The sequence below is a fragment of the Scyliorhinus torazame genome, chromosome 5 (genome assembly GCF_047496885.1).
Source record: "Scyliorhinus torazame isolate Kashiwa2021f chromosome 5, sScyTor2.1, whole genome shotgun sequence".
In the NCBI taxonomy this organism is placed as follows: domain Eukaryota; kingdom Metazoa; phylum Chordata; class Chondrichthyes; order Carcharhiniformes; family Scyliorhinidae; genus Scyliorhinus; species Scyliorhinus torazame.
Genome location: NC_092711.1, coordinates 157,901,300 through 157,926,888, shown reverse-complemented (window position 1 = coordinate 157,926,888; position 25,589 = coordinate 157,901,300). Strand labels below are relative to the sequence as shown.

The 25,589-nt window shown below is 46.7% G+C and overlaps 1 protein-coding gene across 1 annotated transcript in view; it reads left to right on the top strand.

Moving 5' to 3' along the window:
* The window catches only part of LOC140418000 (uncharacterized), a 132,389-nt gene that overhangs the window by 4,240 nt on the left and 102,560 nt on the right, over positions 1-25,589 (top strand). The window contains 2 exon segments of the mRNA XM_072501430.1: positions 1,581-2,513; positions 24,405-24,779. Of these exon segments, the coding sequence (XP_072357531.1) occupies positions 1,750-2,513; positions 24,405-24,779 (1,139 nt within the window). The 5' untranslated portion in view covers positions 1,581-1,749.

Here is a 25,589-nt window from a genome sequence, read left to right as displayed (position 1 = left end):
TCTGGAAGAAGTGGCAAACGATACTACCGAGACACTGATCGATATAAGCACCGATATGGTAGCAATAAGGACAGTGACCCCTGCAAAACCGAATGGCCCTAGATTACTCCTGCTGAGTGAGGGTGGGACTTGTACCATGATTGGCTCCGAGTGTTGTACCGATATTCCTGACAGCTCAGAGCACATCACTAACCTTGCGGATCATATCCGCCAGGAGGTTAAGAAGTTATATGAATCACCGGGGAATGGATGGTTAGATTGGTTACTGGAAGGATCCTGGGGATCATACCTGACACATGGGCGAGTCATAATCCTTGTAATATGTTGTTTAGTTATTGGATGTTTTAATACTTGCTGTAAAGTCATGGTGGCTCAGATGATGCCTGTTGCTAGCGCAGCGACAGACGCCGATATGTGCACCTGGCAACGACAAAGGCAACAGAAATGTCGAGTGATATGTGGAGGACTTCAGGTGAAGGGTAGTCGATGAGCTACAGGTAAGGTGTAGATATGGAACATCTGAAGCCGCATGCCCCAAAGGCTGTAAAATACGCACCCTGTCACCTTCGAATGTATGAACACTGAATTCTGCTGAATACAAACTTTGAGGAAAATAAGTGTCCCCTGACCAGGTGCATCCTGTATTTGTAACTGACCCATTGCTCCACAACCACAGGAGCGAGTGACCAAACTCAAAATAGTGACCAAAAGAGGAAGAGGCCCTCTTTATGCATCACTACCTGAGACACCATGACCAATATGTAATCACGAATGTAAAGAGCTAATTGGAACAATGTAACCTAATGTGTAAGGAATTGATTGGAGAAATGTGATCTGAATGTGTTAATAGGGGAATCGATTGGCTACACACTAATTCCGCTTTTTGAAACTATATTAAACCAGCGTAAGCCCTGGCTTGAACAAGAAGATGTTTCCAGAGACTGCGGGGTCTGGGACTCTTCTCCCAGAGCTCTGTAACAATAAATTGCTTCTCTTGCTCACCAGAAAGGTCTATTCGTGAATATTTTCACCCAACAGATTTCCAATCATAGCGTCATTATGGCACAGAAGGAGCCCATTGGACAACTCGAGTTGATGTCGACCAATTCTGTCAGTCTGGAGTGGGTTGCATGCTGTAACCCTGCAGCATCCATCCAATTTCAGTTAGAAATTATTGATCATCTCTGCTTGAGGACCCTCACTGGCTTCAAGTTCGTGATCAATCACAACCCCCCTGTATCTTAACCAACTGAAACAATCCTGTACATTAAACACAATTTTAATCCTGTTACATATTTCCGTTAGGCTGGCAGCCTGCACAAAGATTTTCATCTCTCTGTGTCCAGGACAGGAAGCAGTGAACAGGGATCTGTCAATCAGCCTGAATCAGCTCCTTCGGGAGAATTGGGAGGGTGAATATTAGATACAGCAGAGTGAGAATGGAGGGAGAGTGAGTGGGATGGGGATTTACAGCTTTTGGGGAATGAGAAAGGAAAGAATATTCCATGGAAACCAGAAATATCTGTTTTGAATTTCTATCCAGTACTGACAGTGATGTCTTTTATAAACTCCTTTTACAGGATGTTAGAAGAGGAAGAATTACAGACCGAAATCTCAAACGTCACGTCTCGATTTGACAATCACTCAATTCACCAACACTTGAACACCATAGGCCTTTGAATCGAGAAGGATAAAGGTTTATCTATTCTTTCTGCTTCAGAAAGTTTTAAACATCAGTGTGACTGGACCATGGAGAAACGGTGGAAATGCGGGGACTGCGGGAAGGGATTCAGTGCCCCATCTGTACTGGAAAAACATTGTCGCATTCACACTGGGGAGAGGCCGTTCACCTGCTCCACTTGTGGGAAGGGATTTGCTCTGTTATCCAACCTGCACAGGCACCAGCCAGTCCACGTCAGGGAGAAGCCATTCACCTGCTCCTCGTGTGGGAAGGGGTTCAGTTCTTCATCCCAACTGCTGACCCACCAACAAATTCACACTGGGGAGAGACCGTTCAGCTGCTCTCACTGCACAAAGATGTTTCGAACCTCATCCCATTTGCTGACGCACCAGCTCATGCACACTGGGGAGAGGCCGTTCATCTGCTCTCAGTGCGGAAAGGGATTCACTGACATAAGCAACCTGCGGAGACACAAGCGAGTTCACACTGGGGAGAGGCCGTTCACCTGCTCTGACTGTGGGACAGGATTCACTCGGTTATCCCATCTGCAGAGACACGAGCGAGTTCACTCTGGGGAGAGGCCATTCATCTGCTCTGACTGTGGGACAGCATTCACTCGGTTATCCCACCTACAGGTACACCAGCGAGTTCACACTGGGGAGAAGCCGTTCACCTGCTCTGACTGTGGAAAGGAATTCACTCAGCTACCCAATCTGCAGGCACATCAGCGAGTTCACACTGGGGAGAGGCCGTTCACCTGCTCTGACTGTGGGAAGGGATTCAGTCACTTAGCCACGCTGCAGACACACCAGCGAATTCACACCGGGGAGAGGCCATTCACCTGCACAGTGTGTGAGAAGGGATTCACTCGGTCAACATACCTGCTGAGGCACCAGCAAGTTCACGAGTGATGACAGGGGTTGCCTTCTGCTGTAAGCACAACAGCGCCTATACTTCCTCAGGAACCTAAGGAAATTCGGCACATCCACATTGACTCTTACCAACCTTTACAGATGTCCTATAGAAAAGATCCTATCTGATTGCATCACAGCCTGGTATGGCAACTACTCGGCCCAAGACCGCAAGAAACTTCAGAGAGTCATGAACACTGCCCAGTCCATCACACAAACCTGCCTCCCATCCATTGACTCCATCTACACCTCCCGCTGCCTGGGGAAAGCAGGCAGCATAATCAAAGGCCCCTCCCACCTGGCTTACTCACTCTTCCAACTTCTTCCATCGGGCAGGAGATACAAAAGTCTGAGAACACGCACGAACAGATTCAAAAACAGCTTCTTCCCCACTGTTACCAGACTCCTAAATGACCCTCTTATGGACTGATCTGATTAATACTACACCCTGTATGCTTCACCTGATGCTGGTGTCTATGTATTTACATTGTGTACCTTGTGTTGCCCTATTATGTATTTTCTTTTCATGTGCAAAATGATCTGTTTGAACTGCTCGCAGAAAAATACTTTTCACTGTACATCGGTACACGTGACGATAAACAAATCCAATACAATCCGATTGCTGCTGTTAATCACATCCTGGACTGAACCATGTTCATTCTGACACTTGGTGAAGTGGGAGGGTCGGAGGGTTTCTTTCTGCTGGACTGGCCGGTCTCACAACTTTGCTTCCAGTGGGCTGATGCTCTTTGAGCCTGAGAGAGCACATTTCCACTGAAATGATCCACAAAGGCTGATGCGGGACATTTATTTTATCCTGAATAATAAATAGTGTTTTTCCCCACTACAGACAGATGTAAAATAAATACAGAAAGAACTGGAAAAACGCAGCAGGTCTGGCAGCACCTGTGAGAGAGAAACAGAGTTAACGTTTCACGTCCAATGTAACTCTACCTCAGAACTAAAGAGAGGGAGAAATGTGATGGGTTTGATGCTGGGGAGAAAGGGGGAGGGTCAGACAGAACAAAAGGGAAAGTCATGGATTGGTGAGATTAAATGACAAAAATGTCCTGGAATGACTTCCAGTGGAGGCCCTGAGTTTATCGGCCGCACACAACGTGGCTCCTGCTTGGAAGCTTGGGTTTTGGCCCTTTCTGCCTGATTAATCGGGACTTAGTTTGTAAAAAGTGCAGAATAAGTGGAGGGAGTTGGTTTCTTCTCAAGTGGAATATCAGCAGGTTACAACACCCGGCAAAAGTCGCGTAAAACCTTGGCTTGAGATGGAGGATCTGTGTGGTGCAGCAATTGAGAGTATGACGGAGTTGGACGGTGTTTCGGCAGCATCGGAAAGAGATGCAAGAGAACTGGTCCAGAGCGATCGAGGAAGCAGTAGTCCCTCTTCATGGGACTTTGGAGCTGGTGGAGGAACGCCTGGAGCCGCGAGGTGCAATGATCCGAGAGGTGAAAAGGACAGTGTTGGATCACAGTGATCAGATCGTGTTGCTGGAGGCAGAGATAGTGATGCTGGGAGAGGCCTGCAAGGTGCTGAGGGTGAAGGTGGACATAGCTTTAAATTGAGGGGAGATAGATATAGGACAGATGTCAGAGGCAGGTTCTTTACTCAAGAGAGTAGGGGCGTGGAATGCCCTGCCTGCAACAGTTGTGAACTCGCCAATATTAAGGGCATTTAAATGGTCATTGGATAAACATATGGATGATAATGGAATAGTGTAGATGGGCTTTAGATTGGTTTCACAGGTCGGCGCAACATAATGTTTTATTGTCCATTGAGACCAAAACTGAACACAATACTTCAGGTGTGGCCTCACTAACACCTTATACAATTGCAGCATAACCTCCCTAGTCTTAAACCCCATCCCTCTAGCAATGAAGGACAAACCTCCATTTGCCTTCCCAATCACCTGTTGCACCTGTAAACCAACTTTCTGCGACTCATGCACTGGCACACCGAGGTCTCTCTGCACAGCGACATGTTTTAATATTTTATCATTTAAATAATAATCCCTTTTGCTATTATTCCTACCAAAATGGATAACCTCACATTTGTCAAGGTGCATGGGTTAGGGGAGGACTAATTGTGGGACCTGTTCTGTCTTGACGTGTATACAAGTTTTGTAAATGTTATGTTTTTTGCATTCGTGACTCTGGCTCATATGGGTGGATTCTTCCCTGAGGTTGAGGACAGATGTGAGAGGTACAGGAGGGAGCCTGTCAATCATGTTCACATGTTTTGGGTGTGCCCGAAGTTGGGGGATTCTGGCCATTGGTTTACGAGACCCTGCCGAAATTGTGGGGGTGACGATGATGCCGTGCTCTTTGGTTGGGCTTTCTGGTGTTTCAGATCTGCCAGAGCTGCTGGAAGGGAAGGGGGTCTTCACCACTCTGATGGCCTGGCGGAAAATCTCACTGGATTGGAGGTCGGTCGCCCCACCGAAGATATCGGCATGGTTGGGAGATTTGGCAGAATTTCTGCAGTTGGAGAAGAATAAGTACGTTCTCCGAGGGTGAAGAGGGTTCTATGTAAGACGGAGGGTCTTTCTGTCTCTATTTAAGGATGTTTGTCGCCATGGGTGGGGGGGTGGGGGTCAGTTGGGAAAGGGATGTTGCGGTAGTTTAGGGATGAAAAAGGGAAATGACAAACTGAAAGCCAATGGTATTTGATTGTTGTTTATTTGTATAATTGATTATGTTTGGAATAAAATACATACATTAAAAACGCGAACTAAAAGTGTAATGATCTTGCCCATTGTTGGTGAAAAAAACCATCTAGTTTACTAATTCCCTTTCGGGACGGAAATCTGGCTCCTTTCCTGGTCTGGACTACATGTGACTCCAGATCCACAGCAATGTGGTTGACTCTGAAATGGCCCAGCACAAAGCTGTAAGAATCTGCAAGGATGTTTATTCCATAGAATGGAATTCTACAATATAGAAGGGGACCATTCGGCCCATCGAGTCTGCACCAACCGTACCAAGAGCAGCTACCTCAGTCTATTCCCCCCGCCATATCCCCATAAACCCACTTAACCTGTATATCTTTGGACTGTGGGAGGACTCCAGAGCGATGGAAGAAACCCATGCAAACACGGGGAGAATGTGCAAACTCCACACAGACAGTCACCCAAGGCTGGAATTGAATCCGGGTCCTTGGCACAGTGAGGCAGGAGTGATATTATGAATGAAACCGGACTATTTGCATGCCAAACATCAAAAGCAGCAATCAATAAACAGAGCTAAACAATTTAACAACCAATGTATCTGATCTGAGCTCTGCAGTCCTGCAAGTAACTTTGAGCCACACAAATGCCAGGCAATGACCACCTCCCTCATGAGAGAATCTAACCACCTCCCCATGACATTCAATGGCATTACCATTGCTAAATACCCCACTATCAACATCTTGGGGGTTACCATTGACCAGAAACTGAACTGGACTAGCCATATAATTATTTGGCTACAAGAGTGGGTCAGAGGCTGGGAATCCTGCTGTGAGTCACTCACCTCCTAACTCCTGAAAGCCTGTCCATTATCTAGAGGTCCGGAGTGTGATGGATCACTCTCCAGTTACCTGGATGAGTGCATCTCCAAAATTAAAGAAGCTCGGCACCATCCAGGACAATGCAGCTTGTTTCACTGGCACCCCACCCACAAACATTCACTCCCTCCACCACCAAGGCACAGTAGCAGCAGTGTGTGTACCATCTACAAGATGCACAGCAGGAACTCACCGAGGTTCCTCAGGCAGTACCTCCCAAACCCATGTCCATTACCATCTGCGACAAGGACAGCAGACACACAGGAACAACACCACTTGGATATTCCTCTCCAAGCCACACACCAACCTGATCTGTAAATGTATTGCTGTTCCTTCAGTCGCTAATAGCATAGTGGATGTACCAATACCACATGGACTGCAGTGGTTCAAGAAGGCAGCTCACCAGAACCTTCTCAAAGGCAACTAGGGATGGTCAATAAATGCTGGGTCGAGCCAGCAACGCCCACATCCCGTAACTATATGTATTGTTTTATTTAAAAATTCGATTGGGCCAGTAATGGACGTGGGAGAAATAATACTAAGTAAGAACTGTCTACAAGTTGGACGGGGCTAAAGAGAGAGCTGGAGAATCTTTTACATCCATGTTTGATCTGCTCCTTGAAACATCTGTCCCACTGTACCAGTAACCTAGAACTCACGACGCTCCTTCAGGAGAAGAAAAGATCGAGTAGATGTTACCGCAGGCGGAGCCAGAACAGAACTGGAAGACAACGGAGTGAAATTGAGTGAGGGATCGGAGAGAGAGTACTCCTCTCCCTTAAGATGTGGACTGTAAGAATCCTGGAGGACTCCCTGCTTCGGGTTTTCTTGCTAATTAGTGAACATTAAATTAAATTCTATGACTGGCTGGATTTATTTTGAATTTGATTGTTCCACTTCTCCTGTTTTTATTCCTGTTGTGATTACGCTCTGGGTAAGGATGGTTGACAGGTGACATGATGGGAAATTGTGGTTTGGGTCTTCACTGACCAAATGTTTTATTGATCCGAAAGGTGTAAAAGGGACCAAACTGCAGCAGAAATCGAGCAGAGCTGAGAACAGACGACTTGCTGTGTGGGAACAGGGAGATAAACAGCTCCCAGCGGACAGAGAAAACAAGAATGCCTGGAATCCTAGACAACACCTGGGTGTCAAGGCCATCATGTTTTCACTGCTTGGCATGGGAATGCTGATTCCCTGTACCGGGGACGGAGCGTGGGGAAGACAATTGTTTGAGAGTTTGATGTGGCTTGGGCGGGTACAGATGGTTCACTGACAGGTTTTGTAATTGGTCTCTTCAAATGTTAGCTCAGCAATGATTGGGTTAAATCGGTCTCCATAGACTTTGTGATGTAATAAAGTATAAGAAGGGATTCCCCGAGCACAGAGAATAGTTGAGGTTTTACACATTCCACTGACTGGGACCATGGCATCTGGGGCAGAGCAGGGAGCATTTACCTGGAGATGGTGCTTCTACCCAGAATGTAATGGGAATGCTGCTGCACTTTGATATTACTGCTCAGACATTAGCTTGTGTCAGCTCTTGTTTATACGGAATAAAATCTAACCACGGTCAACAATAAGGTGACCTGTGAATCATTCCCGAATTTGGGAAAGGGGGATAAAGGGTGGATTGACTCCCCCATTGTTTAACATCGCTGTGTCAAAAATAAAATCTCATCTCTCCCTCTGGCTCCTTTGCCAATTACCTTGGACGGACTCACTTTCTGGTAAAAGAGTCTGTCAGGGACGGCACGATGGCACAGTGGTTAGCACTGCTGCCTCATGGCGCTGAGGCCCCGGGTTCGATCCCAGCCCCAGGTCACTGTCTGTGTGGAGTTTGCACATTCTCCCCGTGTCTGCATGGGTCTCACCCCCACACCCAAAGATGTGCGGGGTAGGTGGATTGGCTATGCTAAATTGCCCCTTAATTGGATAAAAAATAATTCGGTACTCTAAATTTATTTTTAAAAAGAGCCTGTCAACCCCTCTCACCCACTTTCCCTAAAGTGCATCAATCTAATCATAAAGTCTGAAAAAATTCAACATTTTTATAATAAATGTTAATTACTGAAACAAACAAGGTGAGAAAGACAAAATGACTTGAGGATCAAAGACAACCAGAGTAAAGGATGTTCACAATGTTCAGGATCCAAATTGTTTCTCTTTGGTTCCTCTGTACCCTGTTCCCGTGACTCCCTGCTTTGGACATGGATACTGAACCCTGTGGGCACGGCTCCATCAGCCCCAATAACCCCCTAACCCCTCCCCCTCGTGCCCTGATTGGTGGAGACCCCTTTCCCAGTCCATCCTCCAGCACCTTCCTGTGTCTCTGTTAGTGAGGTGCCCATGGCAGTGTGATGGGCGGAAATGCATTAGGGTTACAATCAATAGGGACTGTGCGGGGGAACAATGATTTATGGTTTGAGAGGGAAAAGGATGTTTTCTGATGACTAGAATTGCCAGTTCTGGATTTCTGCCTTTTCCTTACAGCGATGTCCTTTGTAATCTCCTTTCCCAGGTGATGAGCAGATAGGTTTTTGCAGACAGGAAACACAAACGCAGCACGGCGGCATTGTGGATAGCACAATTGCGTCACAGCTCCAGGGTCCCAGGTTCAATTCCGGCTTGGGTCACTGTCTGTGTGGAGTCTGCACATTCTCCCCGTGTGTGCGTGGGTTTCCTCCGGGTGCTCCGGTTTCCTCCCACAGTCCAAAGATGTGCAGGTTAGGTAGATTGGCCATGATAAATTGCCCTTAGTGTCCAAAATTGCCCTTAGTGTTGGGTGGGGTTGCTGGGTTATGGGGATAGGGGGGGGGTGTTGACCTTGGGTAGGGTGCTCTTTCCAAGAGCCGGTGCAGACTCGATGGGCCGAATGGCCTCCTTCTACACTGTAAATTCTATGATAAACCAAACATCCCTATTCTGAGATGTGTCCTTTTAGATTGGACTCTAGACATGGGACTTGGTTCTTAGGCTATGGACTTACTCCGGTGTCTGTTTAACACTTGTTTATTAGTTCTACATCTAAACCAGTTACAGAGTAGGCATGTTACTCCTCGGCACGATTTCAACCCTCCCTTGAGAGTCTAACACATGTTAATAAATCAGCATCCACGTCATGGGGCTGGTTTAGCACAGTGGGCTAAATAGCTGGCTTGAATGCAGAACAATGCCAACAGCGCGGGTTCAATTCCCGTACTGGCCGCCCCGAACAGGCGCCGGAATGTGGCGATGAGGGGCTTTTCACAGTAACTTCATTGAAGCCTACTTGTGACAAGTATTATATTATCATAAAGTAATTGTGACATCTGTTAACCCGTTATACTGCATCTCTCCCCCCCCCCCCCCCCAACCCCCAAAATTTATTGACCAGGGATTCTATAGTTGTCTTTAATATGTGTCAACAGTTTTGAGAATGTACACAAAGTCTGCAGTGCCGCCTGCACACCTGCCTTTGAGAAGGTTGCTGCAGTCGGTCCAGTAACAGACAAGAAAGGTGCTGACTTGAAGCTTTTGCTTCATTTCGTGAAGACCTGATGCAGCCGGTACCAGAGAAAATGGTGTTTCCACAACCTACACTGTTGGCCTCTCCGTGGGTGGGGCAAGGACAGGGACTGCTCAGCAGGGAGGGTCATCATTACCTCTCCCTCCAGTGAACCTCCTCCTTCAGGACAAGGACAGGGACTGCTCAGCAGGGAGGGTCATCATTACCTCTCCCTCCAGTGAACCTCCTCCTTCAGGACAGGGACTGCTCAGCAGGGAGGGTCATCATTACCTCTCCCTCCAGTGAACCTCCTCCTTTAGGACAAGGACAGGGACTGCTCAGCAGGGAGGGTCATCATTACCTCTCCCTCCAATGAACCTCCTCCTTCAGAACAAGGACAGGGACTGCTCAGCAGGGAGGGTCATCATTACCTCTCCCTCCAGTGAACCTCCTCCTTCAGGACAAGAACAGGGACTGCTCAGCAGGGAGGGTCATCATTACCTCTCCCTCCAGTGAACCTCCTCCTTCAGGACAAGGACAGGGACTGCTCAGCAGGGAGGGTCATCATTACCTCTCCCTCCAGTGAACCTCCTCCTTCAGGACAGGGACTGCTCAGCAGGGAGGGTCATCATTACCTCTCCCTCCAGTGAACCTCCTCCTTTAGGACAAGGACAGGGACTGCTCAGCAGGGAGGGTCATCATTACCTCTCCCTCCAATGAACCTCCTCCTTCAGAACAAGGACAGGGACTGCTCAGCAGGGAGGGTCATCATTACCTCTCCCTCCAGTGAACCTCCTCCTTCAGGACAAGAACAGGGACTGCTCAGCAGGGAGGGTCATCATTACCTCTCCCTCCAGTGAACCTCCTCCTTCAGGACAAGGACAGGGACTGCTCAGCAGGGAGGGTCATCATTACCTCTCCCTCCAGTGAACCTCCTCCTTCAGGACAGGGACTGCTCAGCAGGGAGGGTCATCATTACCTCTCCCTCCAGTGAACCTCCTCCTTTAGGACAAGGACAGGGACTGCTCAGCAGGGAGGGTCATCATTACCTCTCCCTCCAATGAACCTCCTCCTTCAGAACAAGGACAGGGACTGCTCAGCAGGGAGGGTCATCATTACCTCTCCCTCCAGTGAACCTCCTCCTTCAGGACAAGAACAGGGACTGCTCAGCAGGGAGGGTCATCATTACCTCTCCCTCCAGTGAACCTCCTCCTTCAGGACAAGGACAGGGACTGCTCAGCAGGGAGGGTCATCATTACCTCTCCCTCCAGTGAACCTCCTCCTTCAGGACAAGGACAGGGACTGCTCAGCAGGGAGGGTCATCATTACCTCTCTCTCCAGTGAACCTCCTCCTTTAGGACAAGGACAGGGACTGCTCAGCAGGGAGGGTCATCATTACCTCTCCCTCCAGTGAACCTCCTCCTCCAAGACAAGAAATCTTACAACACCAGGTTAAAGACCAACAGGTTTGTTTTGAATCACTAGCTTTCGGAGCACAGCTTCTTCCTCAGGTGAGTGTGAGTGAAGGAGCTGTCCACCAAAAGCTAGCGATTTGTATCGCTTCTCGGCCTTTTGGCTAAGATCAAGTGTCTGTAGATTGAGCCTTTGGCTCAGATCTGGTATGTCTCTCTTGTGGGGACCATGAATTGGATTCAATTTGAATTCGTTTTTTGGAGCAGGCGAGGAGCTGGATTAGGGGTTCGCCCCTGACCCACACTCTTAGCCCTGGCTTGGTAACTCAGAAAAGGAAAAAATATATATTTTTTTGAAAGTTAGTGATTTGAAGCAAACCTTTCGGACTTTAACCTGGTGTTGTTACGATTTCTTACTGTGCCCACCCCAGTCCAACACCGGCATCTCCACCTTCAGGACAAGGACAAGGACTGCTCACCAGGTAGGGTATTACCTCTCTCTCCAGTTAGTCTCCTTCTTCGATATGACCAAAATGTTTTCTACATCAACATCTTCATCACTGCCACCATGTTGTTTGATGTGTCTTTCTGCATTGGACTACAGGCAAGGGCCTCGGTTCTTGCACAAACTATGGTCATATTCTGATAACTGCTTGAAAATAGTTTATTAATACGATATGTGAACAGGTTACAGAGCAGGCATGCTGCTCAGAGGCAGGATTCCAACCTCTGAGTCTAACAGACGACTGGCTGATGCCACAGGTACATCATCATCCGTCTCATACATTAGCGCATCCCAGCTATTAATCCTTTATGTTTGGAGTGGCACAATGGCACAGGGATGGCACAGTGGTTCATACTCCTGTATCACAGTGCCAGGGACCGGGGTTCAATTCCATTCACAGGTAACTGTGTGAAGTTTGCACTTTGTCCCCATATCTTCGTGGGTTTCCTGCGGGTGCTCCGGTTTCCTTCCACAGACCAAAGATGTGCAGGTTAGGTGGATTGGCCGTGCTAAATTGTCCCTAAGTGTCCAAAAGAGGTTAGGTGAGGTTATTGGGTTACAGGAATAAGGGTCGGGTGTGGGCCTCGGTGGGGTACTCTTTCCAAAGGTCGGGTAGACTCGATGGGCTGAATGGCCTCCTGCACTGTAGAGATTCTATGTTACAATTCAATCATGGATGTGATTAACAGCAGCAATAAAAACAGAATCCAACTCCTTTAATCACTTGTGAACACATTCGTGCCTCAGCAGGTTGGACAACTGAGTGAATCCCTTCCCACACTCAGAGCAGGTGAACGGTCTCTCCCCTGTGTGAACCTGCTGGTGAGTCAGTAGTTGGGAAGACTGAGCGAATCCTTTCCCACAGTCACAGCAGGTGAACAGCCTCCACCCGGTGTGAACTCGCCGGTGCTTCTGCAGGGCGGATGAATCAGTGAATCCCTTTCCACATTCGGAGCAGATGAATGGCCTCTCCCCGGTGTGAACCTGCTGGTGTACCAACAGGTAGGATGAATCAGTGAATCCCTTCTCACAGACAGAGTAGGTGAATGGCCTCTCCCCAGAGTGAACTCGCTGGTGTGTCTGCAGTTGGGACAACCGACTGAATCCCTTCCCACACTCAGAGCAGGTGAATGGCCTCTCCCCGGTGTGAACTCGCTGGTGTCGCAGCAGAGAGGATGAACGAGTGAATCCCTTCCCACACTCTGAGCAGTTGGATAGCCTTTCCTGAGTGTGAACTCGCTGGTGCGACAGCAGGTTGGAAGAATCACGGAATCCCTTCCGACACTCCGAGCAGGTGAACGGCCTCTACCCAGTGTAACTGCGTCGACGGTTTCAAGTGCAGATGGGGACTGGAATCCTTTCCCACAGTCACCACATTTCCACGGTTTCTTCATGGTGCATGTGTCCTTGTTACCATCAAAGATTGATGATGAGTTGAAGACTCGTCCACACACAGAACGTGTGTACGGTCTCTCCCCGCTGTGAATGGTGTTATGTTTTTTTTAGGCAGTGTAACTGGTTAAAGTCCTTTCCACAGTCAGTGCACTGGAACACTCTCACTCGGGTGTGTGTGTTTTGGTGCTTTTCCAGTCACACTGATGCTAAAAATCTGTTTAAGCCGACTGAACAAGCACTTCTCCTTCGAGATTCAAAAGCCGATGATATTCAGGTCCCGGTGAATTGAGTGACTGTCAGATCTTGACGTGACATTTAGTGTGAGATTTCTGTCTATAGATCTCACATTCTAATAGGCAGTAAAAGGAGTTTACAAAAGACATCACTGTCAGTACAGGATAGAAATTCAGAACAAACAATTCTAGTTTCTCTGGAACATTCTTTCCTCTCTCGCTCCTGAAAATCTGTAGATCTCCATCCCACACACTCCCCCTCCATTCTCACTCTGCTGTGTCTAATATTCACCCTCCCAATTCTCCTGAAGGTGTTGATTCAGACTGATTGACAGATCCATGCTGATTCCTTTCTTTCCAAACCTGAAAATCTCCTGTTAGCGGGAATGAATCTGAAAGAATCACCCTTTTGGGTCTTCTCCAAACGTCAAACATTTAATGATTATGCCGGCGGGGAGTAAGCCTTCTCCACTGAACAACAGAAATCCGCAATATTTGTACAGTATCAGAACAGAATCACTGAGGGTCTGCACCTTCCCTGGATTCACTTTCTTTTCCTTCGGATGCTGCAAGTCACCAATTGAAGACAGATATAGGTTGAGAGTCGGTAGATTTGGAACTGAGATGAGGAGGAACAACCTCTCGCAGAGGATGGTGAATTTGTGGAACTCGCTGCCCCATAGTGCAGTGGAAACTTCATCAATCAATGGATTCAAGAAGCAGATAGATATATTTCTGATTTTAAAAACAGGTTAAATGGATCTGGGGAAAAGGTAATGAAGTGGATTTGAGATAGGGAGAGATCAGCCGTGATCTGATTGAATGGTGGAGCAGGCTCGAAGGGCTGAATTGCTTACTCCTAATTTCTATGTTCCTAGGAACATCCTCTGAGCTGTCTCCAGTGCCACTACATCTTTCCTCAAATAAGGGACCAAAACTGTGCACAATACTCCAGGTGCGGTCTCACCAATGCCTTGTATAATTGCAACAACACTTCCTTACCTTTATGCTCTGTGCCTTTAGCTGTAAATGCCAACATTCCATTGGCTTTCTATGCTACCTGCTGTACCTGCATGCTAGTTTTCTGTGACTCATTAATGAGGACATCCAGATCCCTCTGCATCGGAGCACCCCGAAGTCTCTCTCCATTTAGATAATAAGTTGCGTTTCCATTTTTCTGACCAAAATGGATGACCTCACACTTATCCACATTAAACTCCATCTGCCACATTTTGGCCACTCTCCCAACCTATCTATATCCATTTGTAAGGTTCTTATTTCCTCATTGCAAATTACTGTCCCACCTATTTTAGTGTCATCTGCAAATTTGGCTACAGAACCATCTAACTCTGTCTCAAAGTCATTTATATAACTTGTAAATAGTTGGGGCCCAAGGACTGAACCCTGTGGCACTCCACCAGTTACATCTTGCCACCCAGAAAAAGACACATTCATCCTAATTTTCTGTCTTCTGTCCGTCAGCCAATCTTCTATCCAAGCTAATAAATTACCCCTAATCCTGTGTGATCGAACCTTGTTCATTAACCTTCTTCACGGCACCTTATCAAATGTCTTCTGGAAGTCCAGAGATACTACATCTACAGGACCCCCATTCTTCACTTGGCTTCTTACATCTTTGGAGACCTCGAGCAAATTAGTCAAACATGATGTACCCTTCATAAAACCATGCTGACTCTGATGGATTGTGTTTTGACTTTCCAAATGTCCTGATATTACTTCCTTAATAATGCTCGAGGATTTTCACCTAGCAACAGTGAAAAACGGCGATTTGCTTCCAAGTCAGGATGATGTAGGGCTCAGAGGGGAATTTGCGGATGATGGGGTTCCCGTGTGTCAGTAGCTCTTGTCCTTCTCGAGGTGGCAGAGGCCGTGGGCTTTGAAGATGCTGGTGATAGAGCCATGGTGAATTCCTGCAGTGAATCTTGTCGGTGGAACACACACTGCTGCCACTGTGTGATGGTGGTGGAGGGAGTGAGTGTTGAAGGTGTTGGATGGGGTCCCAATCAAGTGGTCTGCTTTATAGTGGATGGTGTCACGCTTCCTGAATATTGATGGAGCCGCACTCATCCAGACAGTGAGAATAATCCATCACACCCCTGACCTGTTCTTTGCAGATGGTGGACAGGGTTTGGAAAGTGAGGAGGTGAGTTCCTCGCTGCAGGATTCTCAGCCTCTGACCTACTCTTGTAGCCACAGTATTGATATGGATGGTTCAGTTCAGCTTCTGAGTGAATCGAATTGACTGAAGATTGCCGTCTTTGATGTTTGGGACCTCAGGAGGAGGTCGAGATGGATCATCCACCCCGCACCTCTGGCTGAAGATTATAGATAATTATTCAGCCTTGTCTTTGATATTGAAGTGCTGGGCTCCCTCATCATTGAGGATGGGGGTATTTGTGCAGCCTCATCTTCCTGCTCGGTGTTAAATTGTCCATCACCATTCGTAGTGGATGTGACAGGACTGCAGAGCTTAGATCTGATCCCTTGGTTGTGGGATCTCTTTGCCCTTTCTGTAACAGTTTGCTTTTGCTGTTTGGCAGGTAAGTCATCCTCTGTTATCGCTTCACCAGATTGTCACCTCATGTTCAGGTATGGCTGGTGCTGTTCCGAGTATCCCCTCTTGCACTCTTCATTGAACCGGGTTGATCCCCTGGCTTGATTGTAATGGTAGAGTGGAGATATACCCGGCCACGAGATTGCAGATTGCGATTTAATTCAATTCTGCTGCTGATGGTCCACAGCATCTCATGGATGCCCAGTTGAGAGTTGCTCAATCTGTTTGAAATCTATCCCACGTAGCACAGTGGTAGTGCCATACAACACGATACGGGGAGGGGGGGGGCATTATTCTCCATGTGAAGATCATACTTTGCTCAAGAACTGTGTGGTGATCACTCCTCCCAATGCTGTTACGGACAGATCTAGTTGTGATAGGCAAGTTGGTGAAGATGAAGCTCAGGAGGTTTTCCCTCTTGTTACTTCCCTCGCCGGGCCCAGTCGAGCAGCTGTGTCCTTTAGTACTCAGCCAGCTTGCTTAGTAGTGAAGCTACTGAGCCAGTGATGGACATTGGAATCCCCCACCCAGAATACATTCTGTGTCCTTGACTCAAAGTGATGTTCAGCATTAAGGAATATTGATTAACCAGCGGGATGGGACGGTAGGCGATAATCAGCAGGAGGTTTCCTTACCCATATTTTCCCTGATATCACGAGACCTCTTGGGGTCCAGAGTCGATGTTGAGAACTCCCAGAGTCACTCCCTCCCGACTGTATCCCGCTGTGTACACAGATCCCAATGTCCACATAAATTGCTTAACTCGGAGGGAAAAAGCAACATGATGGAATTTTCTCACCAAGTCCAATTCCTCACAGGCAGCTCCCAAAATCCAGATAGATCGCCGGCAATCAGCAGTGCGGTTCCTAACCAAGTTAATCAGACCTCAGATATGGAAAACCTTTGAAGTTGTCACAAATCCTATCCCTTAACCAAGGACATGGACATGGGAAAACTGGAAAGACTGCGTGACTTGGGAAAGAAGATCTCTTGGGAAGGTTCAACCAATAGTAAAATGGACTCTTGTTGACAAGAGATCTGGGACTCTCGAGCAAGCTGAACTTTTAAACCTCATTGTCACATTGGGTTAGTTTTGTTCAGGGTTAAGCTGATAGTTTTGCCAAGGTGCTGTGTTTCATTGTAAAATGGGAAAAAGAGAAACCATGATCTGTACAATGTGTAATAAGGTCCTTGTTACAGTGTTTATAATGTTCAAATGTGTTGTAGTATGAAAGGATTCTGAAAACATGCTTACTTCAGAAGCTTTATTCCTTGGGGATGGGCAGGCATGTGATGACCCAGGTACTTTGGGAAAATTTGTGCAATGACCCCTTTAAGACCCAAAGTGAAACTGGAGATTCTTCTGAAGGAAAGGAATTGATTTCCTGGTTCTGAGGCCATCAGATCCAAGAAATGACCATGTGACCTGAGGTTGTTCTGGGAATGAAAAGCTGATGAAGCTGAGAGTAAATAGACAGATAATTGTATATTCAGTTACACGTTCCATCCTACTAAAGCAGGTTCAGTTGCTGGGGGGGGGGGGGGGGTGGTAAGAAGAGTTAAGAAGATAACCTGCAGTTCAAAACAGAGCATGGAGCTTCCAACAAGTCCGGGTGTTGAAGCAGTGCACTGAGAATACAGCAGGGACTGTATTACATCGTCTGTTACACAGTTGGAAAGGACAGCTAGCTAAAGGCTAGGAGAGCAGGGGGTTGTGGATCGGAAAACACCACTTGCTTCTATTTCAGTTATGCGAAATCCAACCATACTGTTTAAAGAGATCCAAAAATTGAGTTTCTGGGGACATAAGAAAGTCACAATTCGAAAGAGAGAGCATTTACAGACGTGCAGTTTGTTGGTGTTCACAATATTCACGGACCTTGGATAGAATTCGGCTGTTGGTGGAAGTGACTCGAAGGCCAAGTCCATTGGGTGGGAAGTGAGGGATCCGACATTGCTGAGGGAGATTGGGAAGACTGTGAGATTGTCCATGGTGCAACATTTCTACAGGAAGTAATGTGAGGGCTCAGAACAACGTGAGATGTATCTTTGTTGTACTGACTATTAAAGTGAAATTTCTCTTGTTCTGTGAAATATCCAGTCCATGTTAATTCATGTTTGTGTCGATTTTAGTTGGTTTGTTCGAGTGAAAGTTTGAAAATGTGAAATTTTGTCCTTTGGTTTTCTCTCCATTGGAGATTCCTTTCATTTAATAAGTTATCGATCTCTACAGGGATGGTAACAAGAGACAGAGAGTCATTAGGGCAGTGGAGGAGGCCATTCTACCCATCGGGTCCATGCTAACCCGGTGTAAATCATCCATTCAGTCCCATTCGCACCTTTTAACCTCGTACCCCTGTGAGTTTATTGCCCTCAAGTCCCCATCCAATTTCCTTTTGATATCTGGGAAAGGTGGGAGGAACCAAAGGAAATCCAGTTTAATCTGGCACATCTGCTGTTTATTATTAAGACCTGAAAGATAATAAGGTGTTTAGTTGATAAAGAAGTCGAACCTGGATCAGGTCAATAAAATGAGGACATTCAATGGGTTTGGTGTGTATCTGAGATGCTCAAGTTTTATGTGAACACTTTAAAATCTTTGAGTGAGAGACAGGCAGACAAACATTAGAACTGGTCCCAGTCCCCATTAAAACACAAATAAACGGGAAGATTTGTTAGGGACTCTCCACTCAGTCAGTTCCTGGCTGATCTACACCTCGACTCCGTGCTCCTGTCTTTGCTGCTCTTTGCACAGGGTTGGGTCGATGAGGGACAGAAGCTGGCGAAGTGAGACTGGGGGAGGGGAACCACAGCCAAATAACGCGAACCGTGCAGGAGGCAGGTCGTCCTCCGAAACCTACCCACCCAGAAGGAGGAGAGCATCCTGAAATGTAACAATAATTCTGTCAGTTAGTGGCTAACTAGGCAATATGTTGTGATGAGTTTTTAGAAATAGACCCTGGGCAGACTAGTTCACTAAAGCTCCCACATTGATTCTATCCAACAGCCACAGCGACCTCTAATGTTGGAAAATGGATGTAACCCTATTTGGATGCTGCCGTCAAAGGATGCTTGATAAGTTGATGCAGAGCTTCTTTACAATAATAATCTTTATGAATGTCACAAGGAGGCTCACATTAACACTGCAATTAAGTTACTGCGAAAATCCCCTCGTCGCCACACTCCGGCACTTGTTCGGGTACACTGAGGGAGAATTCAGAATGTCCAATTCACCTAACATGAAATGAAATGAAAATGAAAATCGCTTATTGTCACAAGTAGGCTTCAAATGAAGTTACTGTGAAAAGCCCCTAGTCGCCACATTCCGGCGCCTGTTCGGGGAGGCTGGTACGGGAACAGCACATCTTTCAGGGCTCGTGGGAGGAAACCAGCGCATCCGGAGGAAACCTACACTGACATGAGGTGAACGTGCAGACGCCTCACAGACAGTAACCCAAGCCAGGAATCGAACCCGGGTCCCTGGCACTGTGAAGCAATGGTGCTAACCACTGCTACCGTGCTGCTTGTAGATGGTGAATGGGGTGATGATCCAGTGTCTGCTTTGTCGTGTATAAAACAAACTCTCCGATTTGAGTAAGACTGATAATTAAGCACTTTTAAGAATTGATTGAAACCTATTAAATTTAACTGATCCAGCCCATTTAAAAAAAAGATCTGCTCTTCAAAGATATATTGGTACAAATTACAGGAGATCTTTGTAGTTGAATTGAATACCTTGACTCTTCACACGGACACCTGACTGACAAGAGGCACTGATTGGACAATCGCTGGAAACAATGAGCTGAAATGTTTTTCTGGGAATGAAACTGTTTCTCTTTAACCTGGAATCGACTATGTGAGAATTAAAGGCAATACCAGGCTAAATTACATTGAATATACAACATAGAAACAGCCCAATCAATCCATGCCAGTGTTTAGACTTCACTTGAGCTTCCTCTCATGCTTTCCCATCTGACTCTATCAGTGCATCCGTCTGTTCATTTCTCCCTCGTGTGTTCATCCAGCTTCCCCATAAATATATCGATGTTATTCACCTCCACCAATCCCTGTGGTAGCGAGTTCTACATTCCCACCACTCTCTGGGGAAGAAGGTTCTCTTGAATTCCTGATTAGATTGTCTCACATTGATAGTCTCTCGTTTTGTTCTTCACCTTACAAATGAAAACATTCTCCATGTTTATCAAAATCTTTCATAATTTACAGCCCTCCATTAGCCCCTCAGCCTTGTAATTCGATGAGAGCAGCGACCCAACCTATTCATCGTCTCCTGATAGGTTTAACCTCTCACACTAAAAATCTGAAGACAAAAATGCTTTGTTCACACTTGAGCTCAGCGCAGTGAGAGTAGGGATAGAGTTGCAAGGGAGCCTGAGAACAGCAGATTCACTGAGAATGGGTGGGCTGGGCTGATCTGTGTGAATAAGATGGTTAAACAGACTGTTCATGACCGTTTAGCAGGTGTTCAGGGTAATGGAGGAGCTCAAGTGTCAGTCTTCAATAACACAGTAATTTGCATTTATACAGCACATTTAATGTAATTCAATTTCTCAAGGTGTTTCACAGGGACATTGTAAATCCAAGTTTTACAAATGATTTGATAAAATTGTCCAAGCTCATGATCATGTGACAGAAAATGCTACTTCTCTCTGACTCTGACTCTGCATCCACACACTCTCTCCCTATTAATTGTAACACTAATTCTTCTCAATATCCTCCTCCTGCTTTCCCCCCAATTCTCCTCCCCTGAAGGTGCTGACTCTCGGGTTCAGTTTCACACTCACTTATTGCTCTCCCCAATATGTCTAAATCTTTACACCTGAAGTTAACAAGAAATTGTGCTAAGGGGCGTCACAATAAAATCCAGTGACTCCCCACATGTACTTTGTGTCCAGAATGGGGGCACTGCCCTTCACCCCACTTTTCATCCCAGTATCAGGGGATTGGAGATTGGTTTGGAGATGGTTAATGGCGGCTGAATCTCCCATAGTGCCCCTCGCCGGGGGAACCGCTCCATCCACCGCGCGGGGGCGTCCAGGGACTGCGCATGTTCAAAGGAGAGGAGAAGATAAGCGTGCGCAGGAACGATTCTTCCCATTGAGATCAAACGGACGTCCATGACCACGTGACATCCGTTGCCCATTGTCTTCAGGCGGCCAGCAACCAATGGAACGATTGGAGGACCGGAAGGACACTGGTCTCCAGCTTTGTGTGAATGAAGTTTCAGCTTCAGACACAGTGTGCCCAACATCCGTGAGTAAAACACTTTCTTTTCTCCCCCTTTCCATTTCTTTTCTCATTCTCACCTTCAATTGGTCACTTGCAGCAACTGAAGGGAAAGGAAGTGAATCCAGGGAGGGTGCAGACTCTGCAAAGCTTGGCCCAGGTCTCTCTCTCTCTCTCTTAAAGACATTTACATCCTTTGCTCCTTCAGCTTGACACATTTATTTGTTTGGCTAAAGGATGGTCTCTTTCCCAATGTTCACAATTAAAGGGCTGCTTTCCCCAGGAGATGGCTGACATTTAAGGGGACAGTAAATTAATGTAGGATAGAGATATGTCTGGTGTTTGTATATGGTGCAGATTAGATATATTATTAATGGTTCTGTAATAAAGCACATTTATTATTATTTCTAGTTGTGTAATATAGGACTGTAGCTACGTTATATATTTCTAGAAAAGAAATGCTGGAAAATCTCAGCAGGTCTGGCAGCACCTGTAAGGAGAGAAAAGAGCTGACATTTCGAGTCCAGGTGACCCTTTGTCAAAGATAAAGGGTATAGAAAGTGGGAAATATTTATACTGTAGGGTGAGGGAATAAAAGCTGAGTCATAGCCACAGAAACAAATCAAAAAAGAGTGCAAATAGCAGTCCCTAGAGAGAATAAAAGGTGTTTAAGGTCAAACAGCAGAGAAACTAAAATCAGAGGGTAAGATGCGACAGATACAGATGTGGGGAGAAGGGGGTCATGGGTGGGAAATTAGTAAACTGAGGGGAAGAGAAAGCAAAGGGGAGAAAAGGTAAGGAAAATGGGGATAAGATTGGGGAGGAAAATTATATATCAAGAAAGAAAGAAAAATTAAAAGACGTTAAAATGAAATGTAATGAAAACATAGAGCTAATCATCTGAAGTTGCTGAATTCGATGTTGAGACCGGAAGGCTGTAGTATCCCTAACCGGAAGATGAGATGCTGTTCCTCCAGGATACATTGAGCTTCTCTGGAACATTGCATCAGGCCAAGGACAGAAATGTGGGCATGGGAGCAGGGTCTTGTGCTAAAATGGCAAGCTCCGGGAAGGTCAGGGTTCTGAATGCGCACAGACCAAAGGTGCTCAGCAAAGCAATCACCCAGTCTACGTTTGGTCCCTCCGATATAGAGGAGACCACATTGGGAACTGCAAATGCAATAGACTAAATTGAAAGAGGGGCAAGTGAAACACTGCTTAACCTGGAATGAGTGTTTTATGCCTGGGATGTTAAGCATGGAAGAGGTAAAGGGGCAGATGTTACACCTTCTGTAATTGCATGGGAAGGTGCCATGGGTGATGGGAGAGATGTTGGGTATGGTGGAGGAGTGGACTAGATTATCCCGAAGGGAACGGTCTCTGCGGAATGCTGACAGTGGGAGTGAAGGAAAGATGTGTTTAGTGATGGCATCATGCTGAAGTTGGCGAAAATGTGGAGGATTATGCTTTACATACGGAGGCTGGTGGTGTGAAATGTGCAAATGAGGGGGACTCGATCCTTGTTCTGGGAGAAAGGGCAGGGGGCGAGGGAAGTGGCACGGGAGATGGGCCGCACACTGTTGAGGTCCCTGTCAAAAACTGTAGGTGGGAAATCACGGTTGAGGAAGAAGGAACACATTTTCAAAGCACCACTTTGGAAAGTGGCATCATCGGAACAAATGCGACGGAGGCGAAGGAGCTGAGAGAAAGGGATGGAGTCCTTACAGGATGTAGGGTATGAAGAGCTGTAGTCCAGATAGCTATGGGAGTCAGTGGGCTTGTAATGGATGTTAGTAGATAGTCTATTCCCGGAAATGGAGACAGAAAGGTCAAGGAAGTGAAGTGTCTGAGATGGACTGGGTGAAAGTGATAGAGGGGTGGAAACTGGAAGTGCCATTACCCCCTCCTCCAACTCACTTTACACCAGAGGCACCAAAGTTTCCTCAAACTGCTCCTTTCACAGATAAAAGCCCCGCCTGTACCAGAGTAGGATAAAGTCAACAACACATAAACCCTCCCATAATAACAAAAATACAAAAGAATCAAAACCACAATAGATCCAAGGGGACTCAATAGACCAACTTGGAAATATATCGCTGTTCCTTCACTGTCACTGCAGCAACATCCTGGAACTCCCTCCGTAACAGCACAGTGGGTGTGCAAGAAGGCAACTCACCACCACCTTCTGAAGGGCAACTAGGGATGGGTAACAAATACTGGCCTCACCAGCGACGCCCAAATCCCGTAAATGAATTTTAAAAATAAATAAAGGTCGAGTACCCAATTCTTTTTTTTTTTTCCAATTAAGGGGCAATTTAGCATGGCCAATTCACATACCCTGCACACCTTTTGGGTTGTGGGGGTGAGATCCACGCAGACAAGGGGAGAATGTGCAGATTCCGCATGGACAGTGACCCGGGGCCAGGATCAAACCCGGGTCCTTGGCGCTGAGAGGCAGCAGTGCTAACCACTGTGCCACCATGCTGCTCCCGTCAAATGTGAAGACAATGTGGTGAAGCTTTGGAATTCTCTACCCCAGAGGACTGTGGAGCCTCAGTCTTCAAGTATTTCCAAGACAGAGATTGACAGGTTGCTAGATATTGAAGATATGGAGGGATATGGGGAATAGTGTGGGAAAATGGTGCTGAGGTAGATCGGCCAATTATCCCATTGAATGGCTGAGCAGGCTCGATGGGCTTAATGGCCGAATGCAGCTCCTGTTTGTTATGATCTCTGTGTCCAGGACAGGAAGCAGTGAGCACGGATCTGTCAATCAGCCTGAATCAGCACCTTCAGGAAAATTGGGAGGGTGAAGATTAGATACAGCAGAGTGAGAATGGAGGGAGAGTGTGTGGGATGGAGATTTACACCTTTTGGGGAATGAGAGAGGAAAGAATGTTCCAGAAAAATTAAAATAATCTGAATTTCTATCCTGTACTGACAATGATGTATTGTGTGAACTCATTTTGCAGGATGTTAAAAGCATAGGATTTACAGACAGAAATCTCAAACATCACGTCTAGATCTGACAAAGTCACTCGGTTCAGCGGCCATTAAATCTAGAAAAGAAATGTTTGTCCGATCTGTTGGCTTCAACAAAGTTTAAACATCAATGTGACTGGAAAAGCACCGAGACACACACACCCGAGTGAGAGTGTTCCAGAGTACTGACTGTGGAAAGAGATTTAACCAGTTACACAGCCTGAAAAAACATCACACCATTCACAGTGGGGAGAGACCGTACACGTGTTCTGTGTGTGGACGAGGCTTCAACTGATCGTCCGACCTGGAGAGACACGAGGCGACCCAAAACATGGAGAAACCGTGGAAATGTGGGGACTGTGGGAAGGGATTCAGAGTCCCATCTGTGCTGGAAGCTCATCGAAGGATTCACACTGGGGAGAGGCCGTTCACCTGCTCTCAGTGTGAGAAGAGGTTCACTTGGTTACACAACCTTCAGTCACACCAGCGAGTTCACACTGGGGAGAGGCCGTTCACCTGCTCTCAGTGTGAGAAGGGATTCACTTGGTTACACAGCCTGCAGACACACCAGCGATTTCACACTGGGGAGAGGCCGTTCACCTGTTCTCAATGTGGGAAGGAATTCAGTGAGTTAGCCAGCCTGAAGAAACACCAGCGAGTTCACACTGGGGAGAGGCCGTACATCTGCTCTCAGTGTGGGAAGGGATTCACTCAATCATCCAGCCTGAAGTCACACCAGCGAATTCACACTGGGGAGAAGCCATTCACCTGCTCTCAGTGTGGGAAGGCATTCACTCAGTCATTCAACCTGCAGATGCACCAACAAGTTCACACTGAGGAGAAGCCATTTACCTGCTCTCAGTGTGGGAAGGGATTTTGTGTTTCATCGCGCCTGCTGAGACACCAACAGGTTCACAAGTGATTCCAGGGGTTGAATTCTGCTGTTACTGTTTCTGCTCTCAATTACATCCAGGACTTCATTTAATTCATTCCGAAAGTTGGTCAATGATGGTTGGAGGATAGGGCAGCACAGTGGTGCGGTGGTTAGCACAGCTGCCTCACGGCACCGAGGTCCCAGGTTCGATCCCGGCCATGGGTCACTGTCCGAGTTAAGTTTGCACATTCTCCCCGTGTCTGCCTGGGCTTCGCCCCCACAATCCAAAGATGTTCAGTGTAGGTGGATTTTATTTTTGTTTTTTATAAATTTAGAGTACTCAATTATTGTTTTCCAATTAAGGGGCAATTTAGTGTGGCCAATTCACCTACCCTACACATTTTAGAGTTGTGGGGGTGAAACCCACAATTTAGAAATCCAAATTTAGAAATCTGTGTCTCTGCTTTAATCGCACTCAATGACTGACCTTCCACAGCCCTCTGGGGTAGAGAATTCCAAACATTCACAACCCTCGGAGTAAAGAAATGTCTCCTCCGAGACCGGTCCTAAGTGACTTATATTGAAATTGTGTCCCCTGGTTCTAGACTCTCCAACCAGGGGAAACACCTCATCTGCATCTATTGCCAATTATTTTTGGCTATCCTCAACAGACACAGAATACAAAGCAGCTGATAAATGTGAAGAACAGATGATGAATGCTGCAGCATCGATAG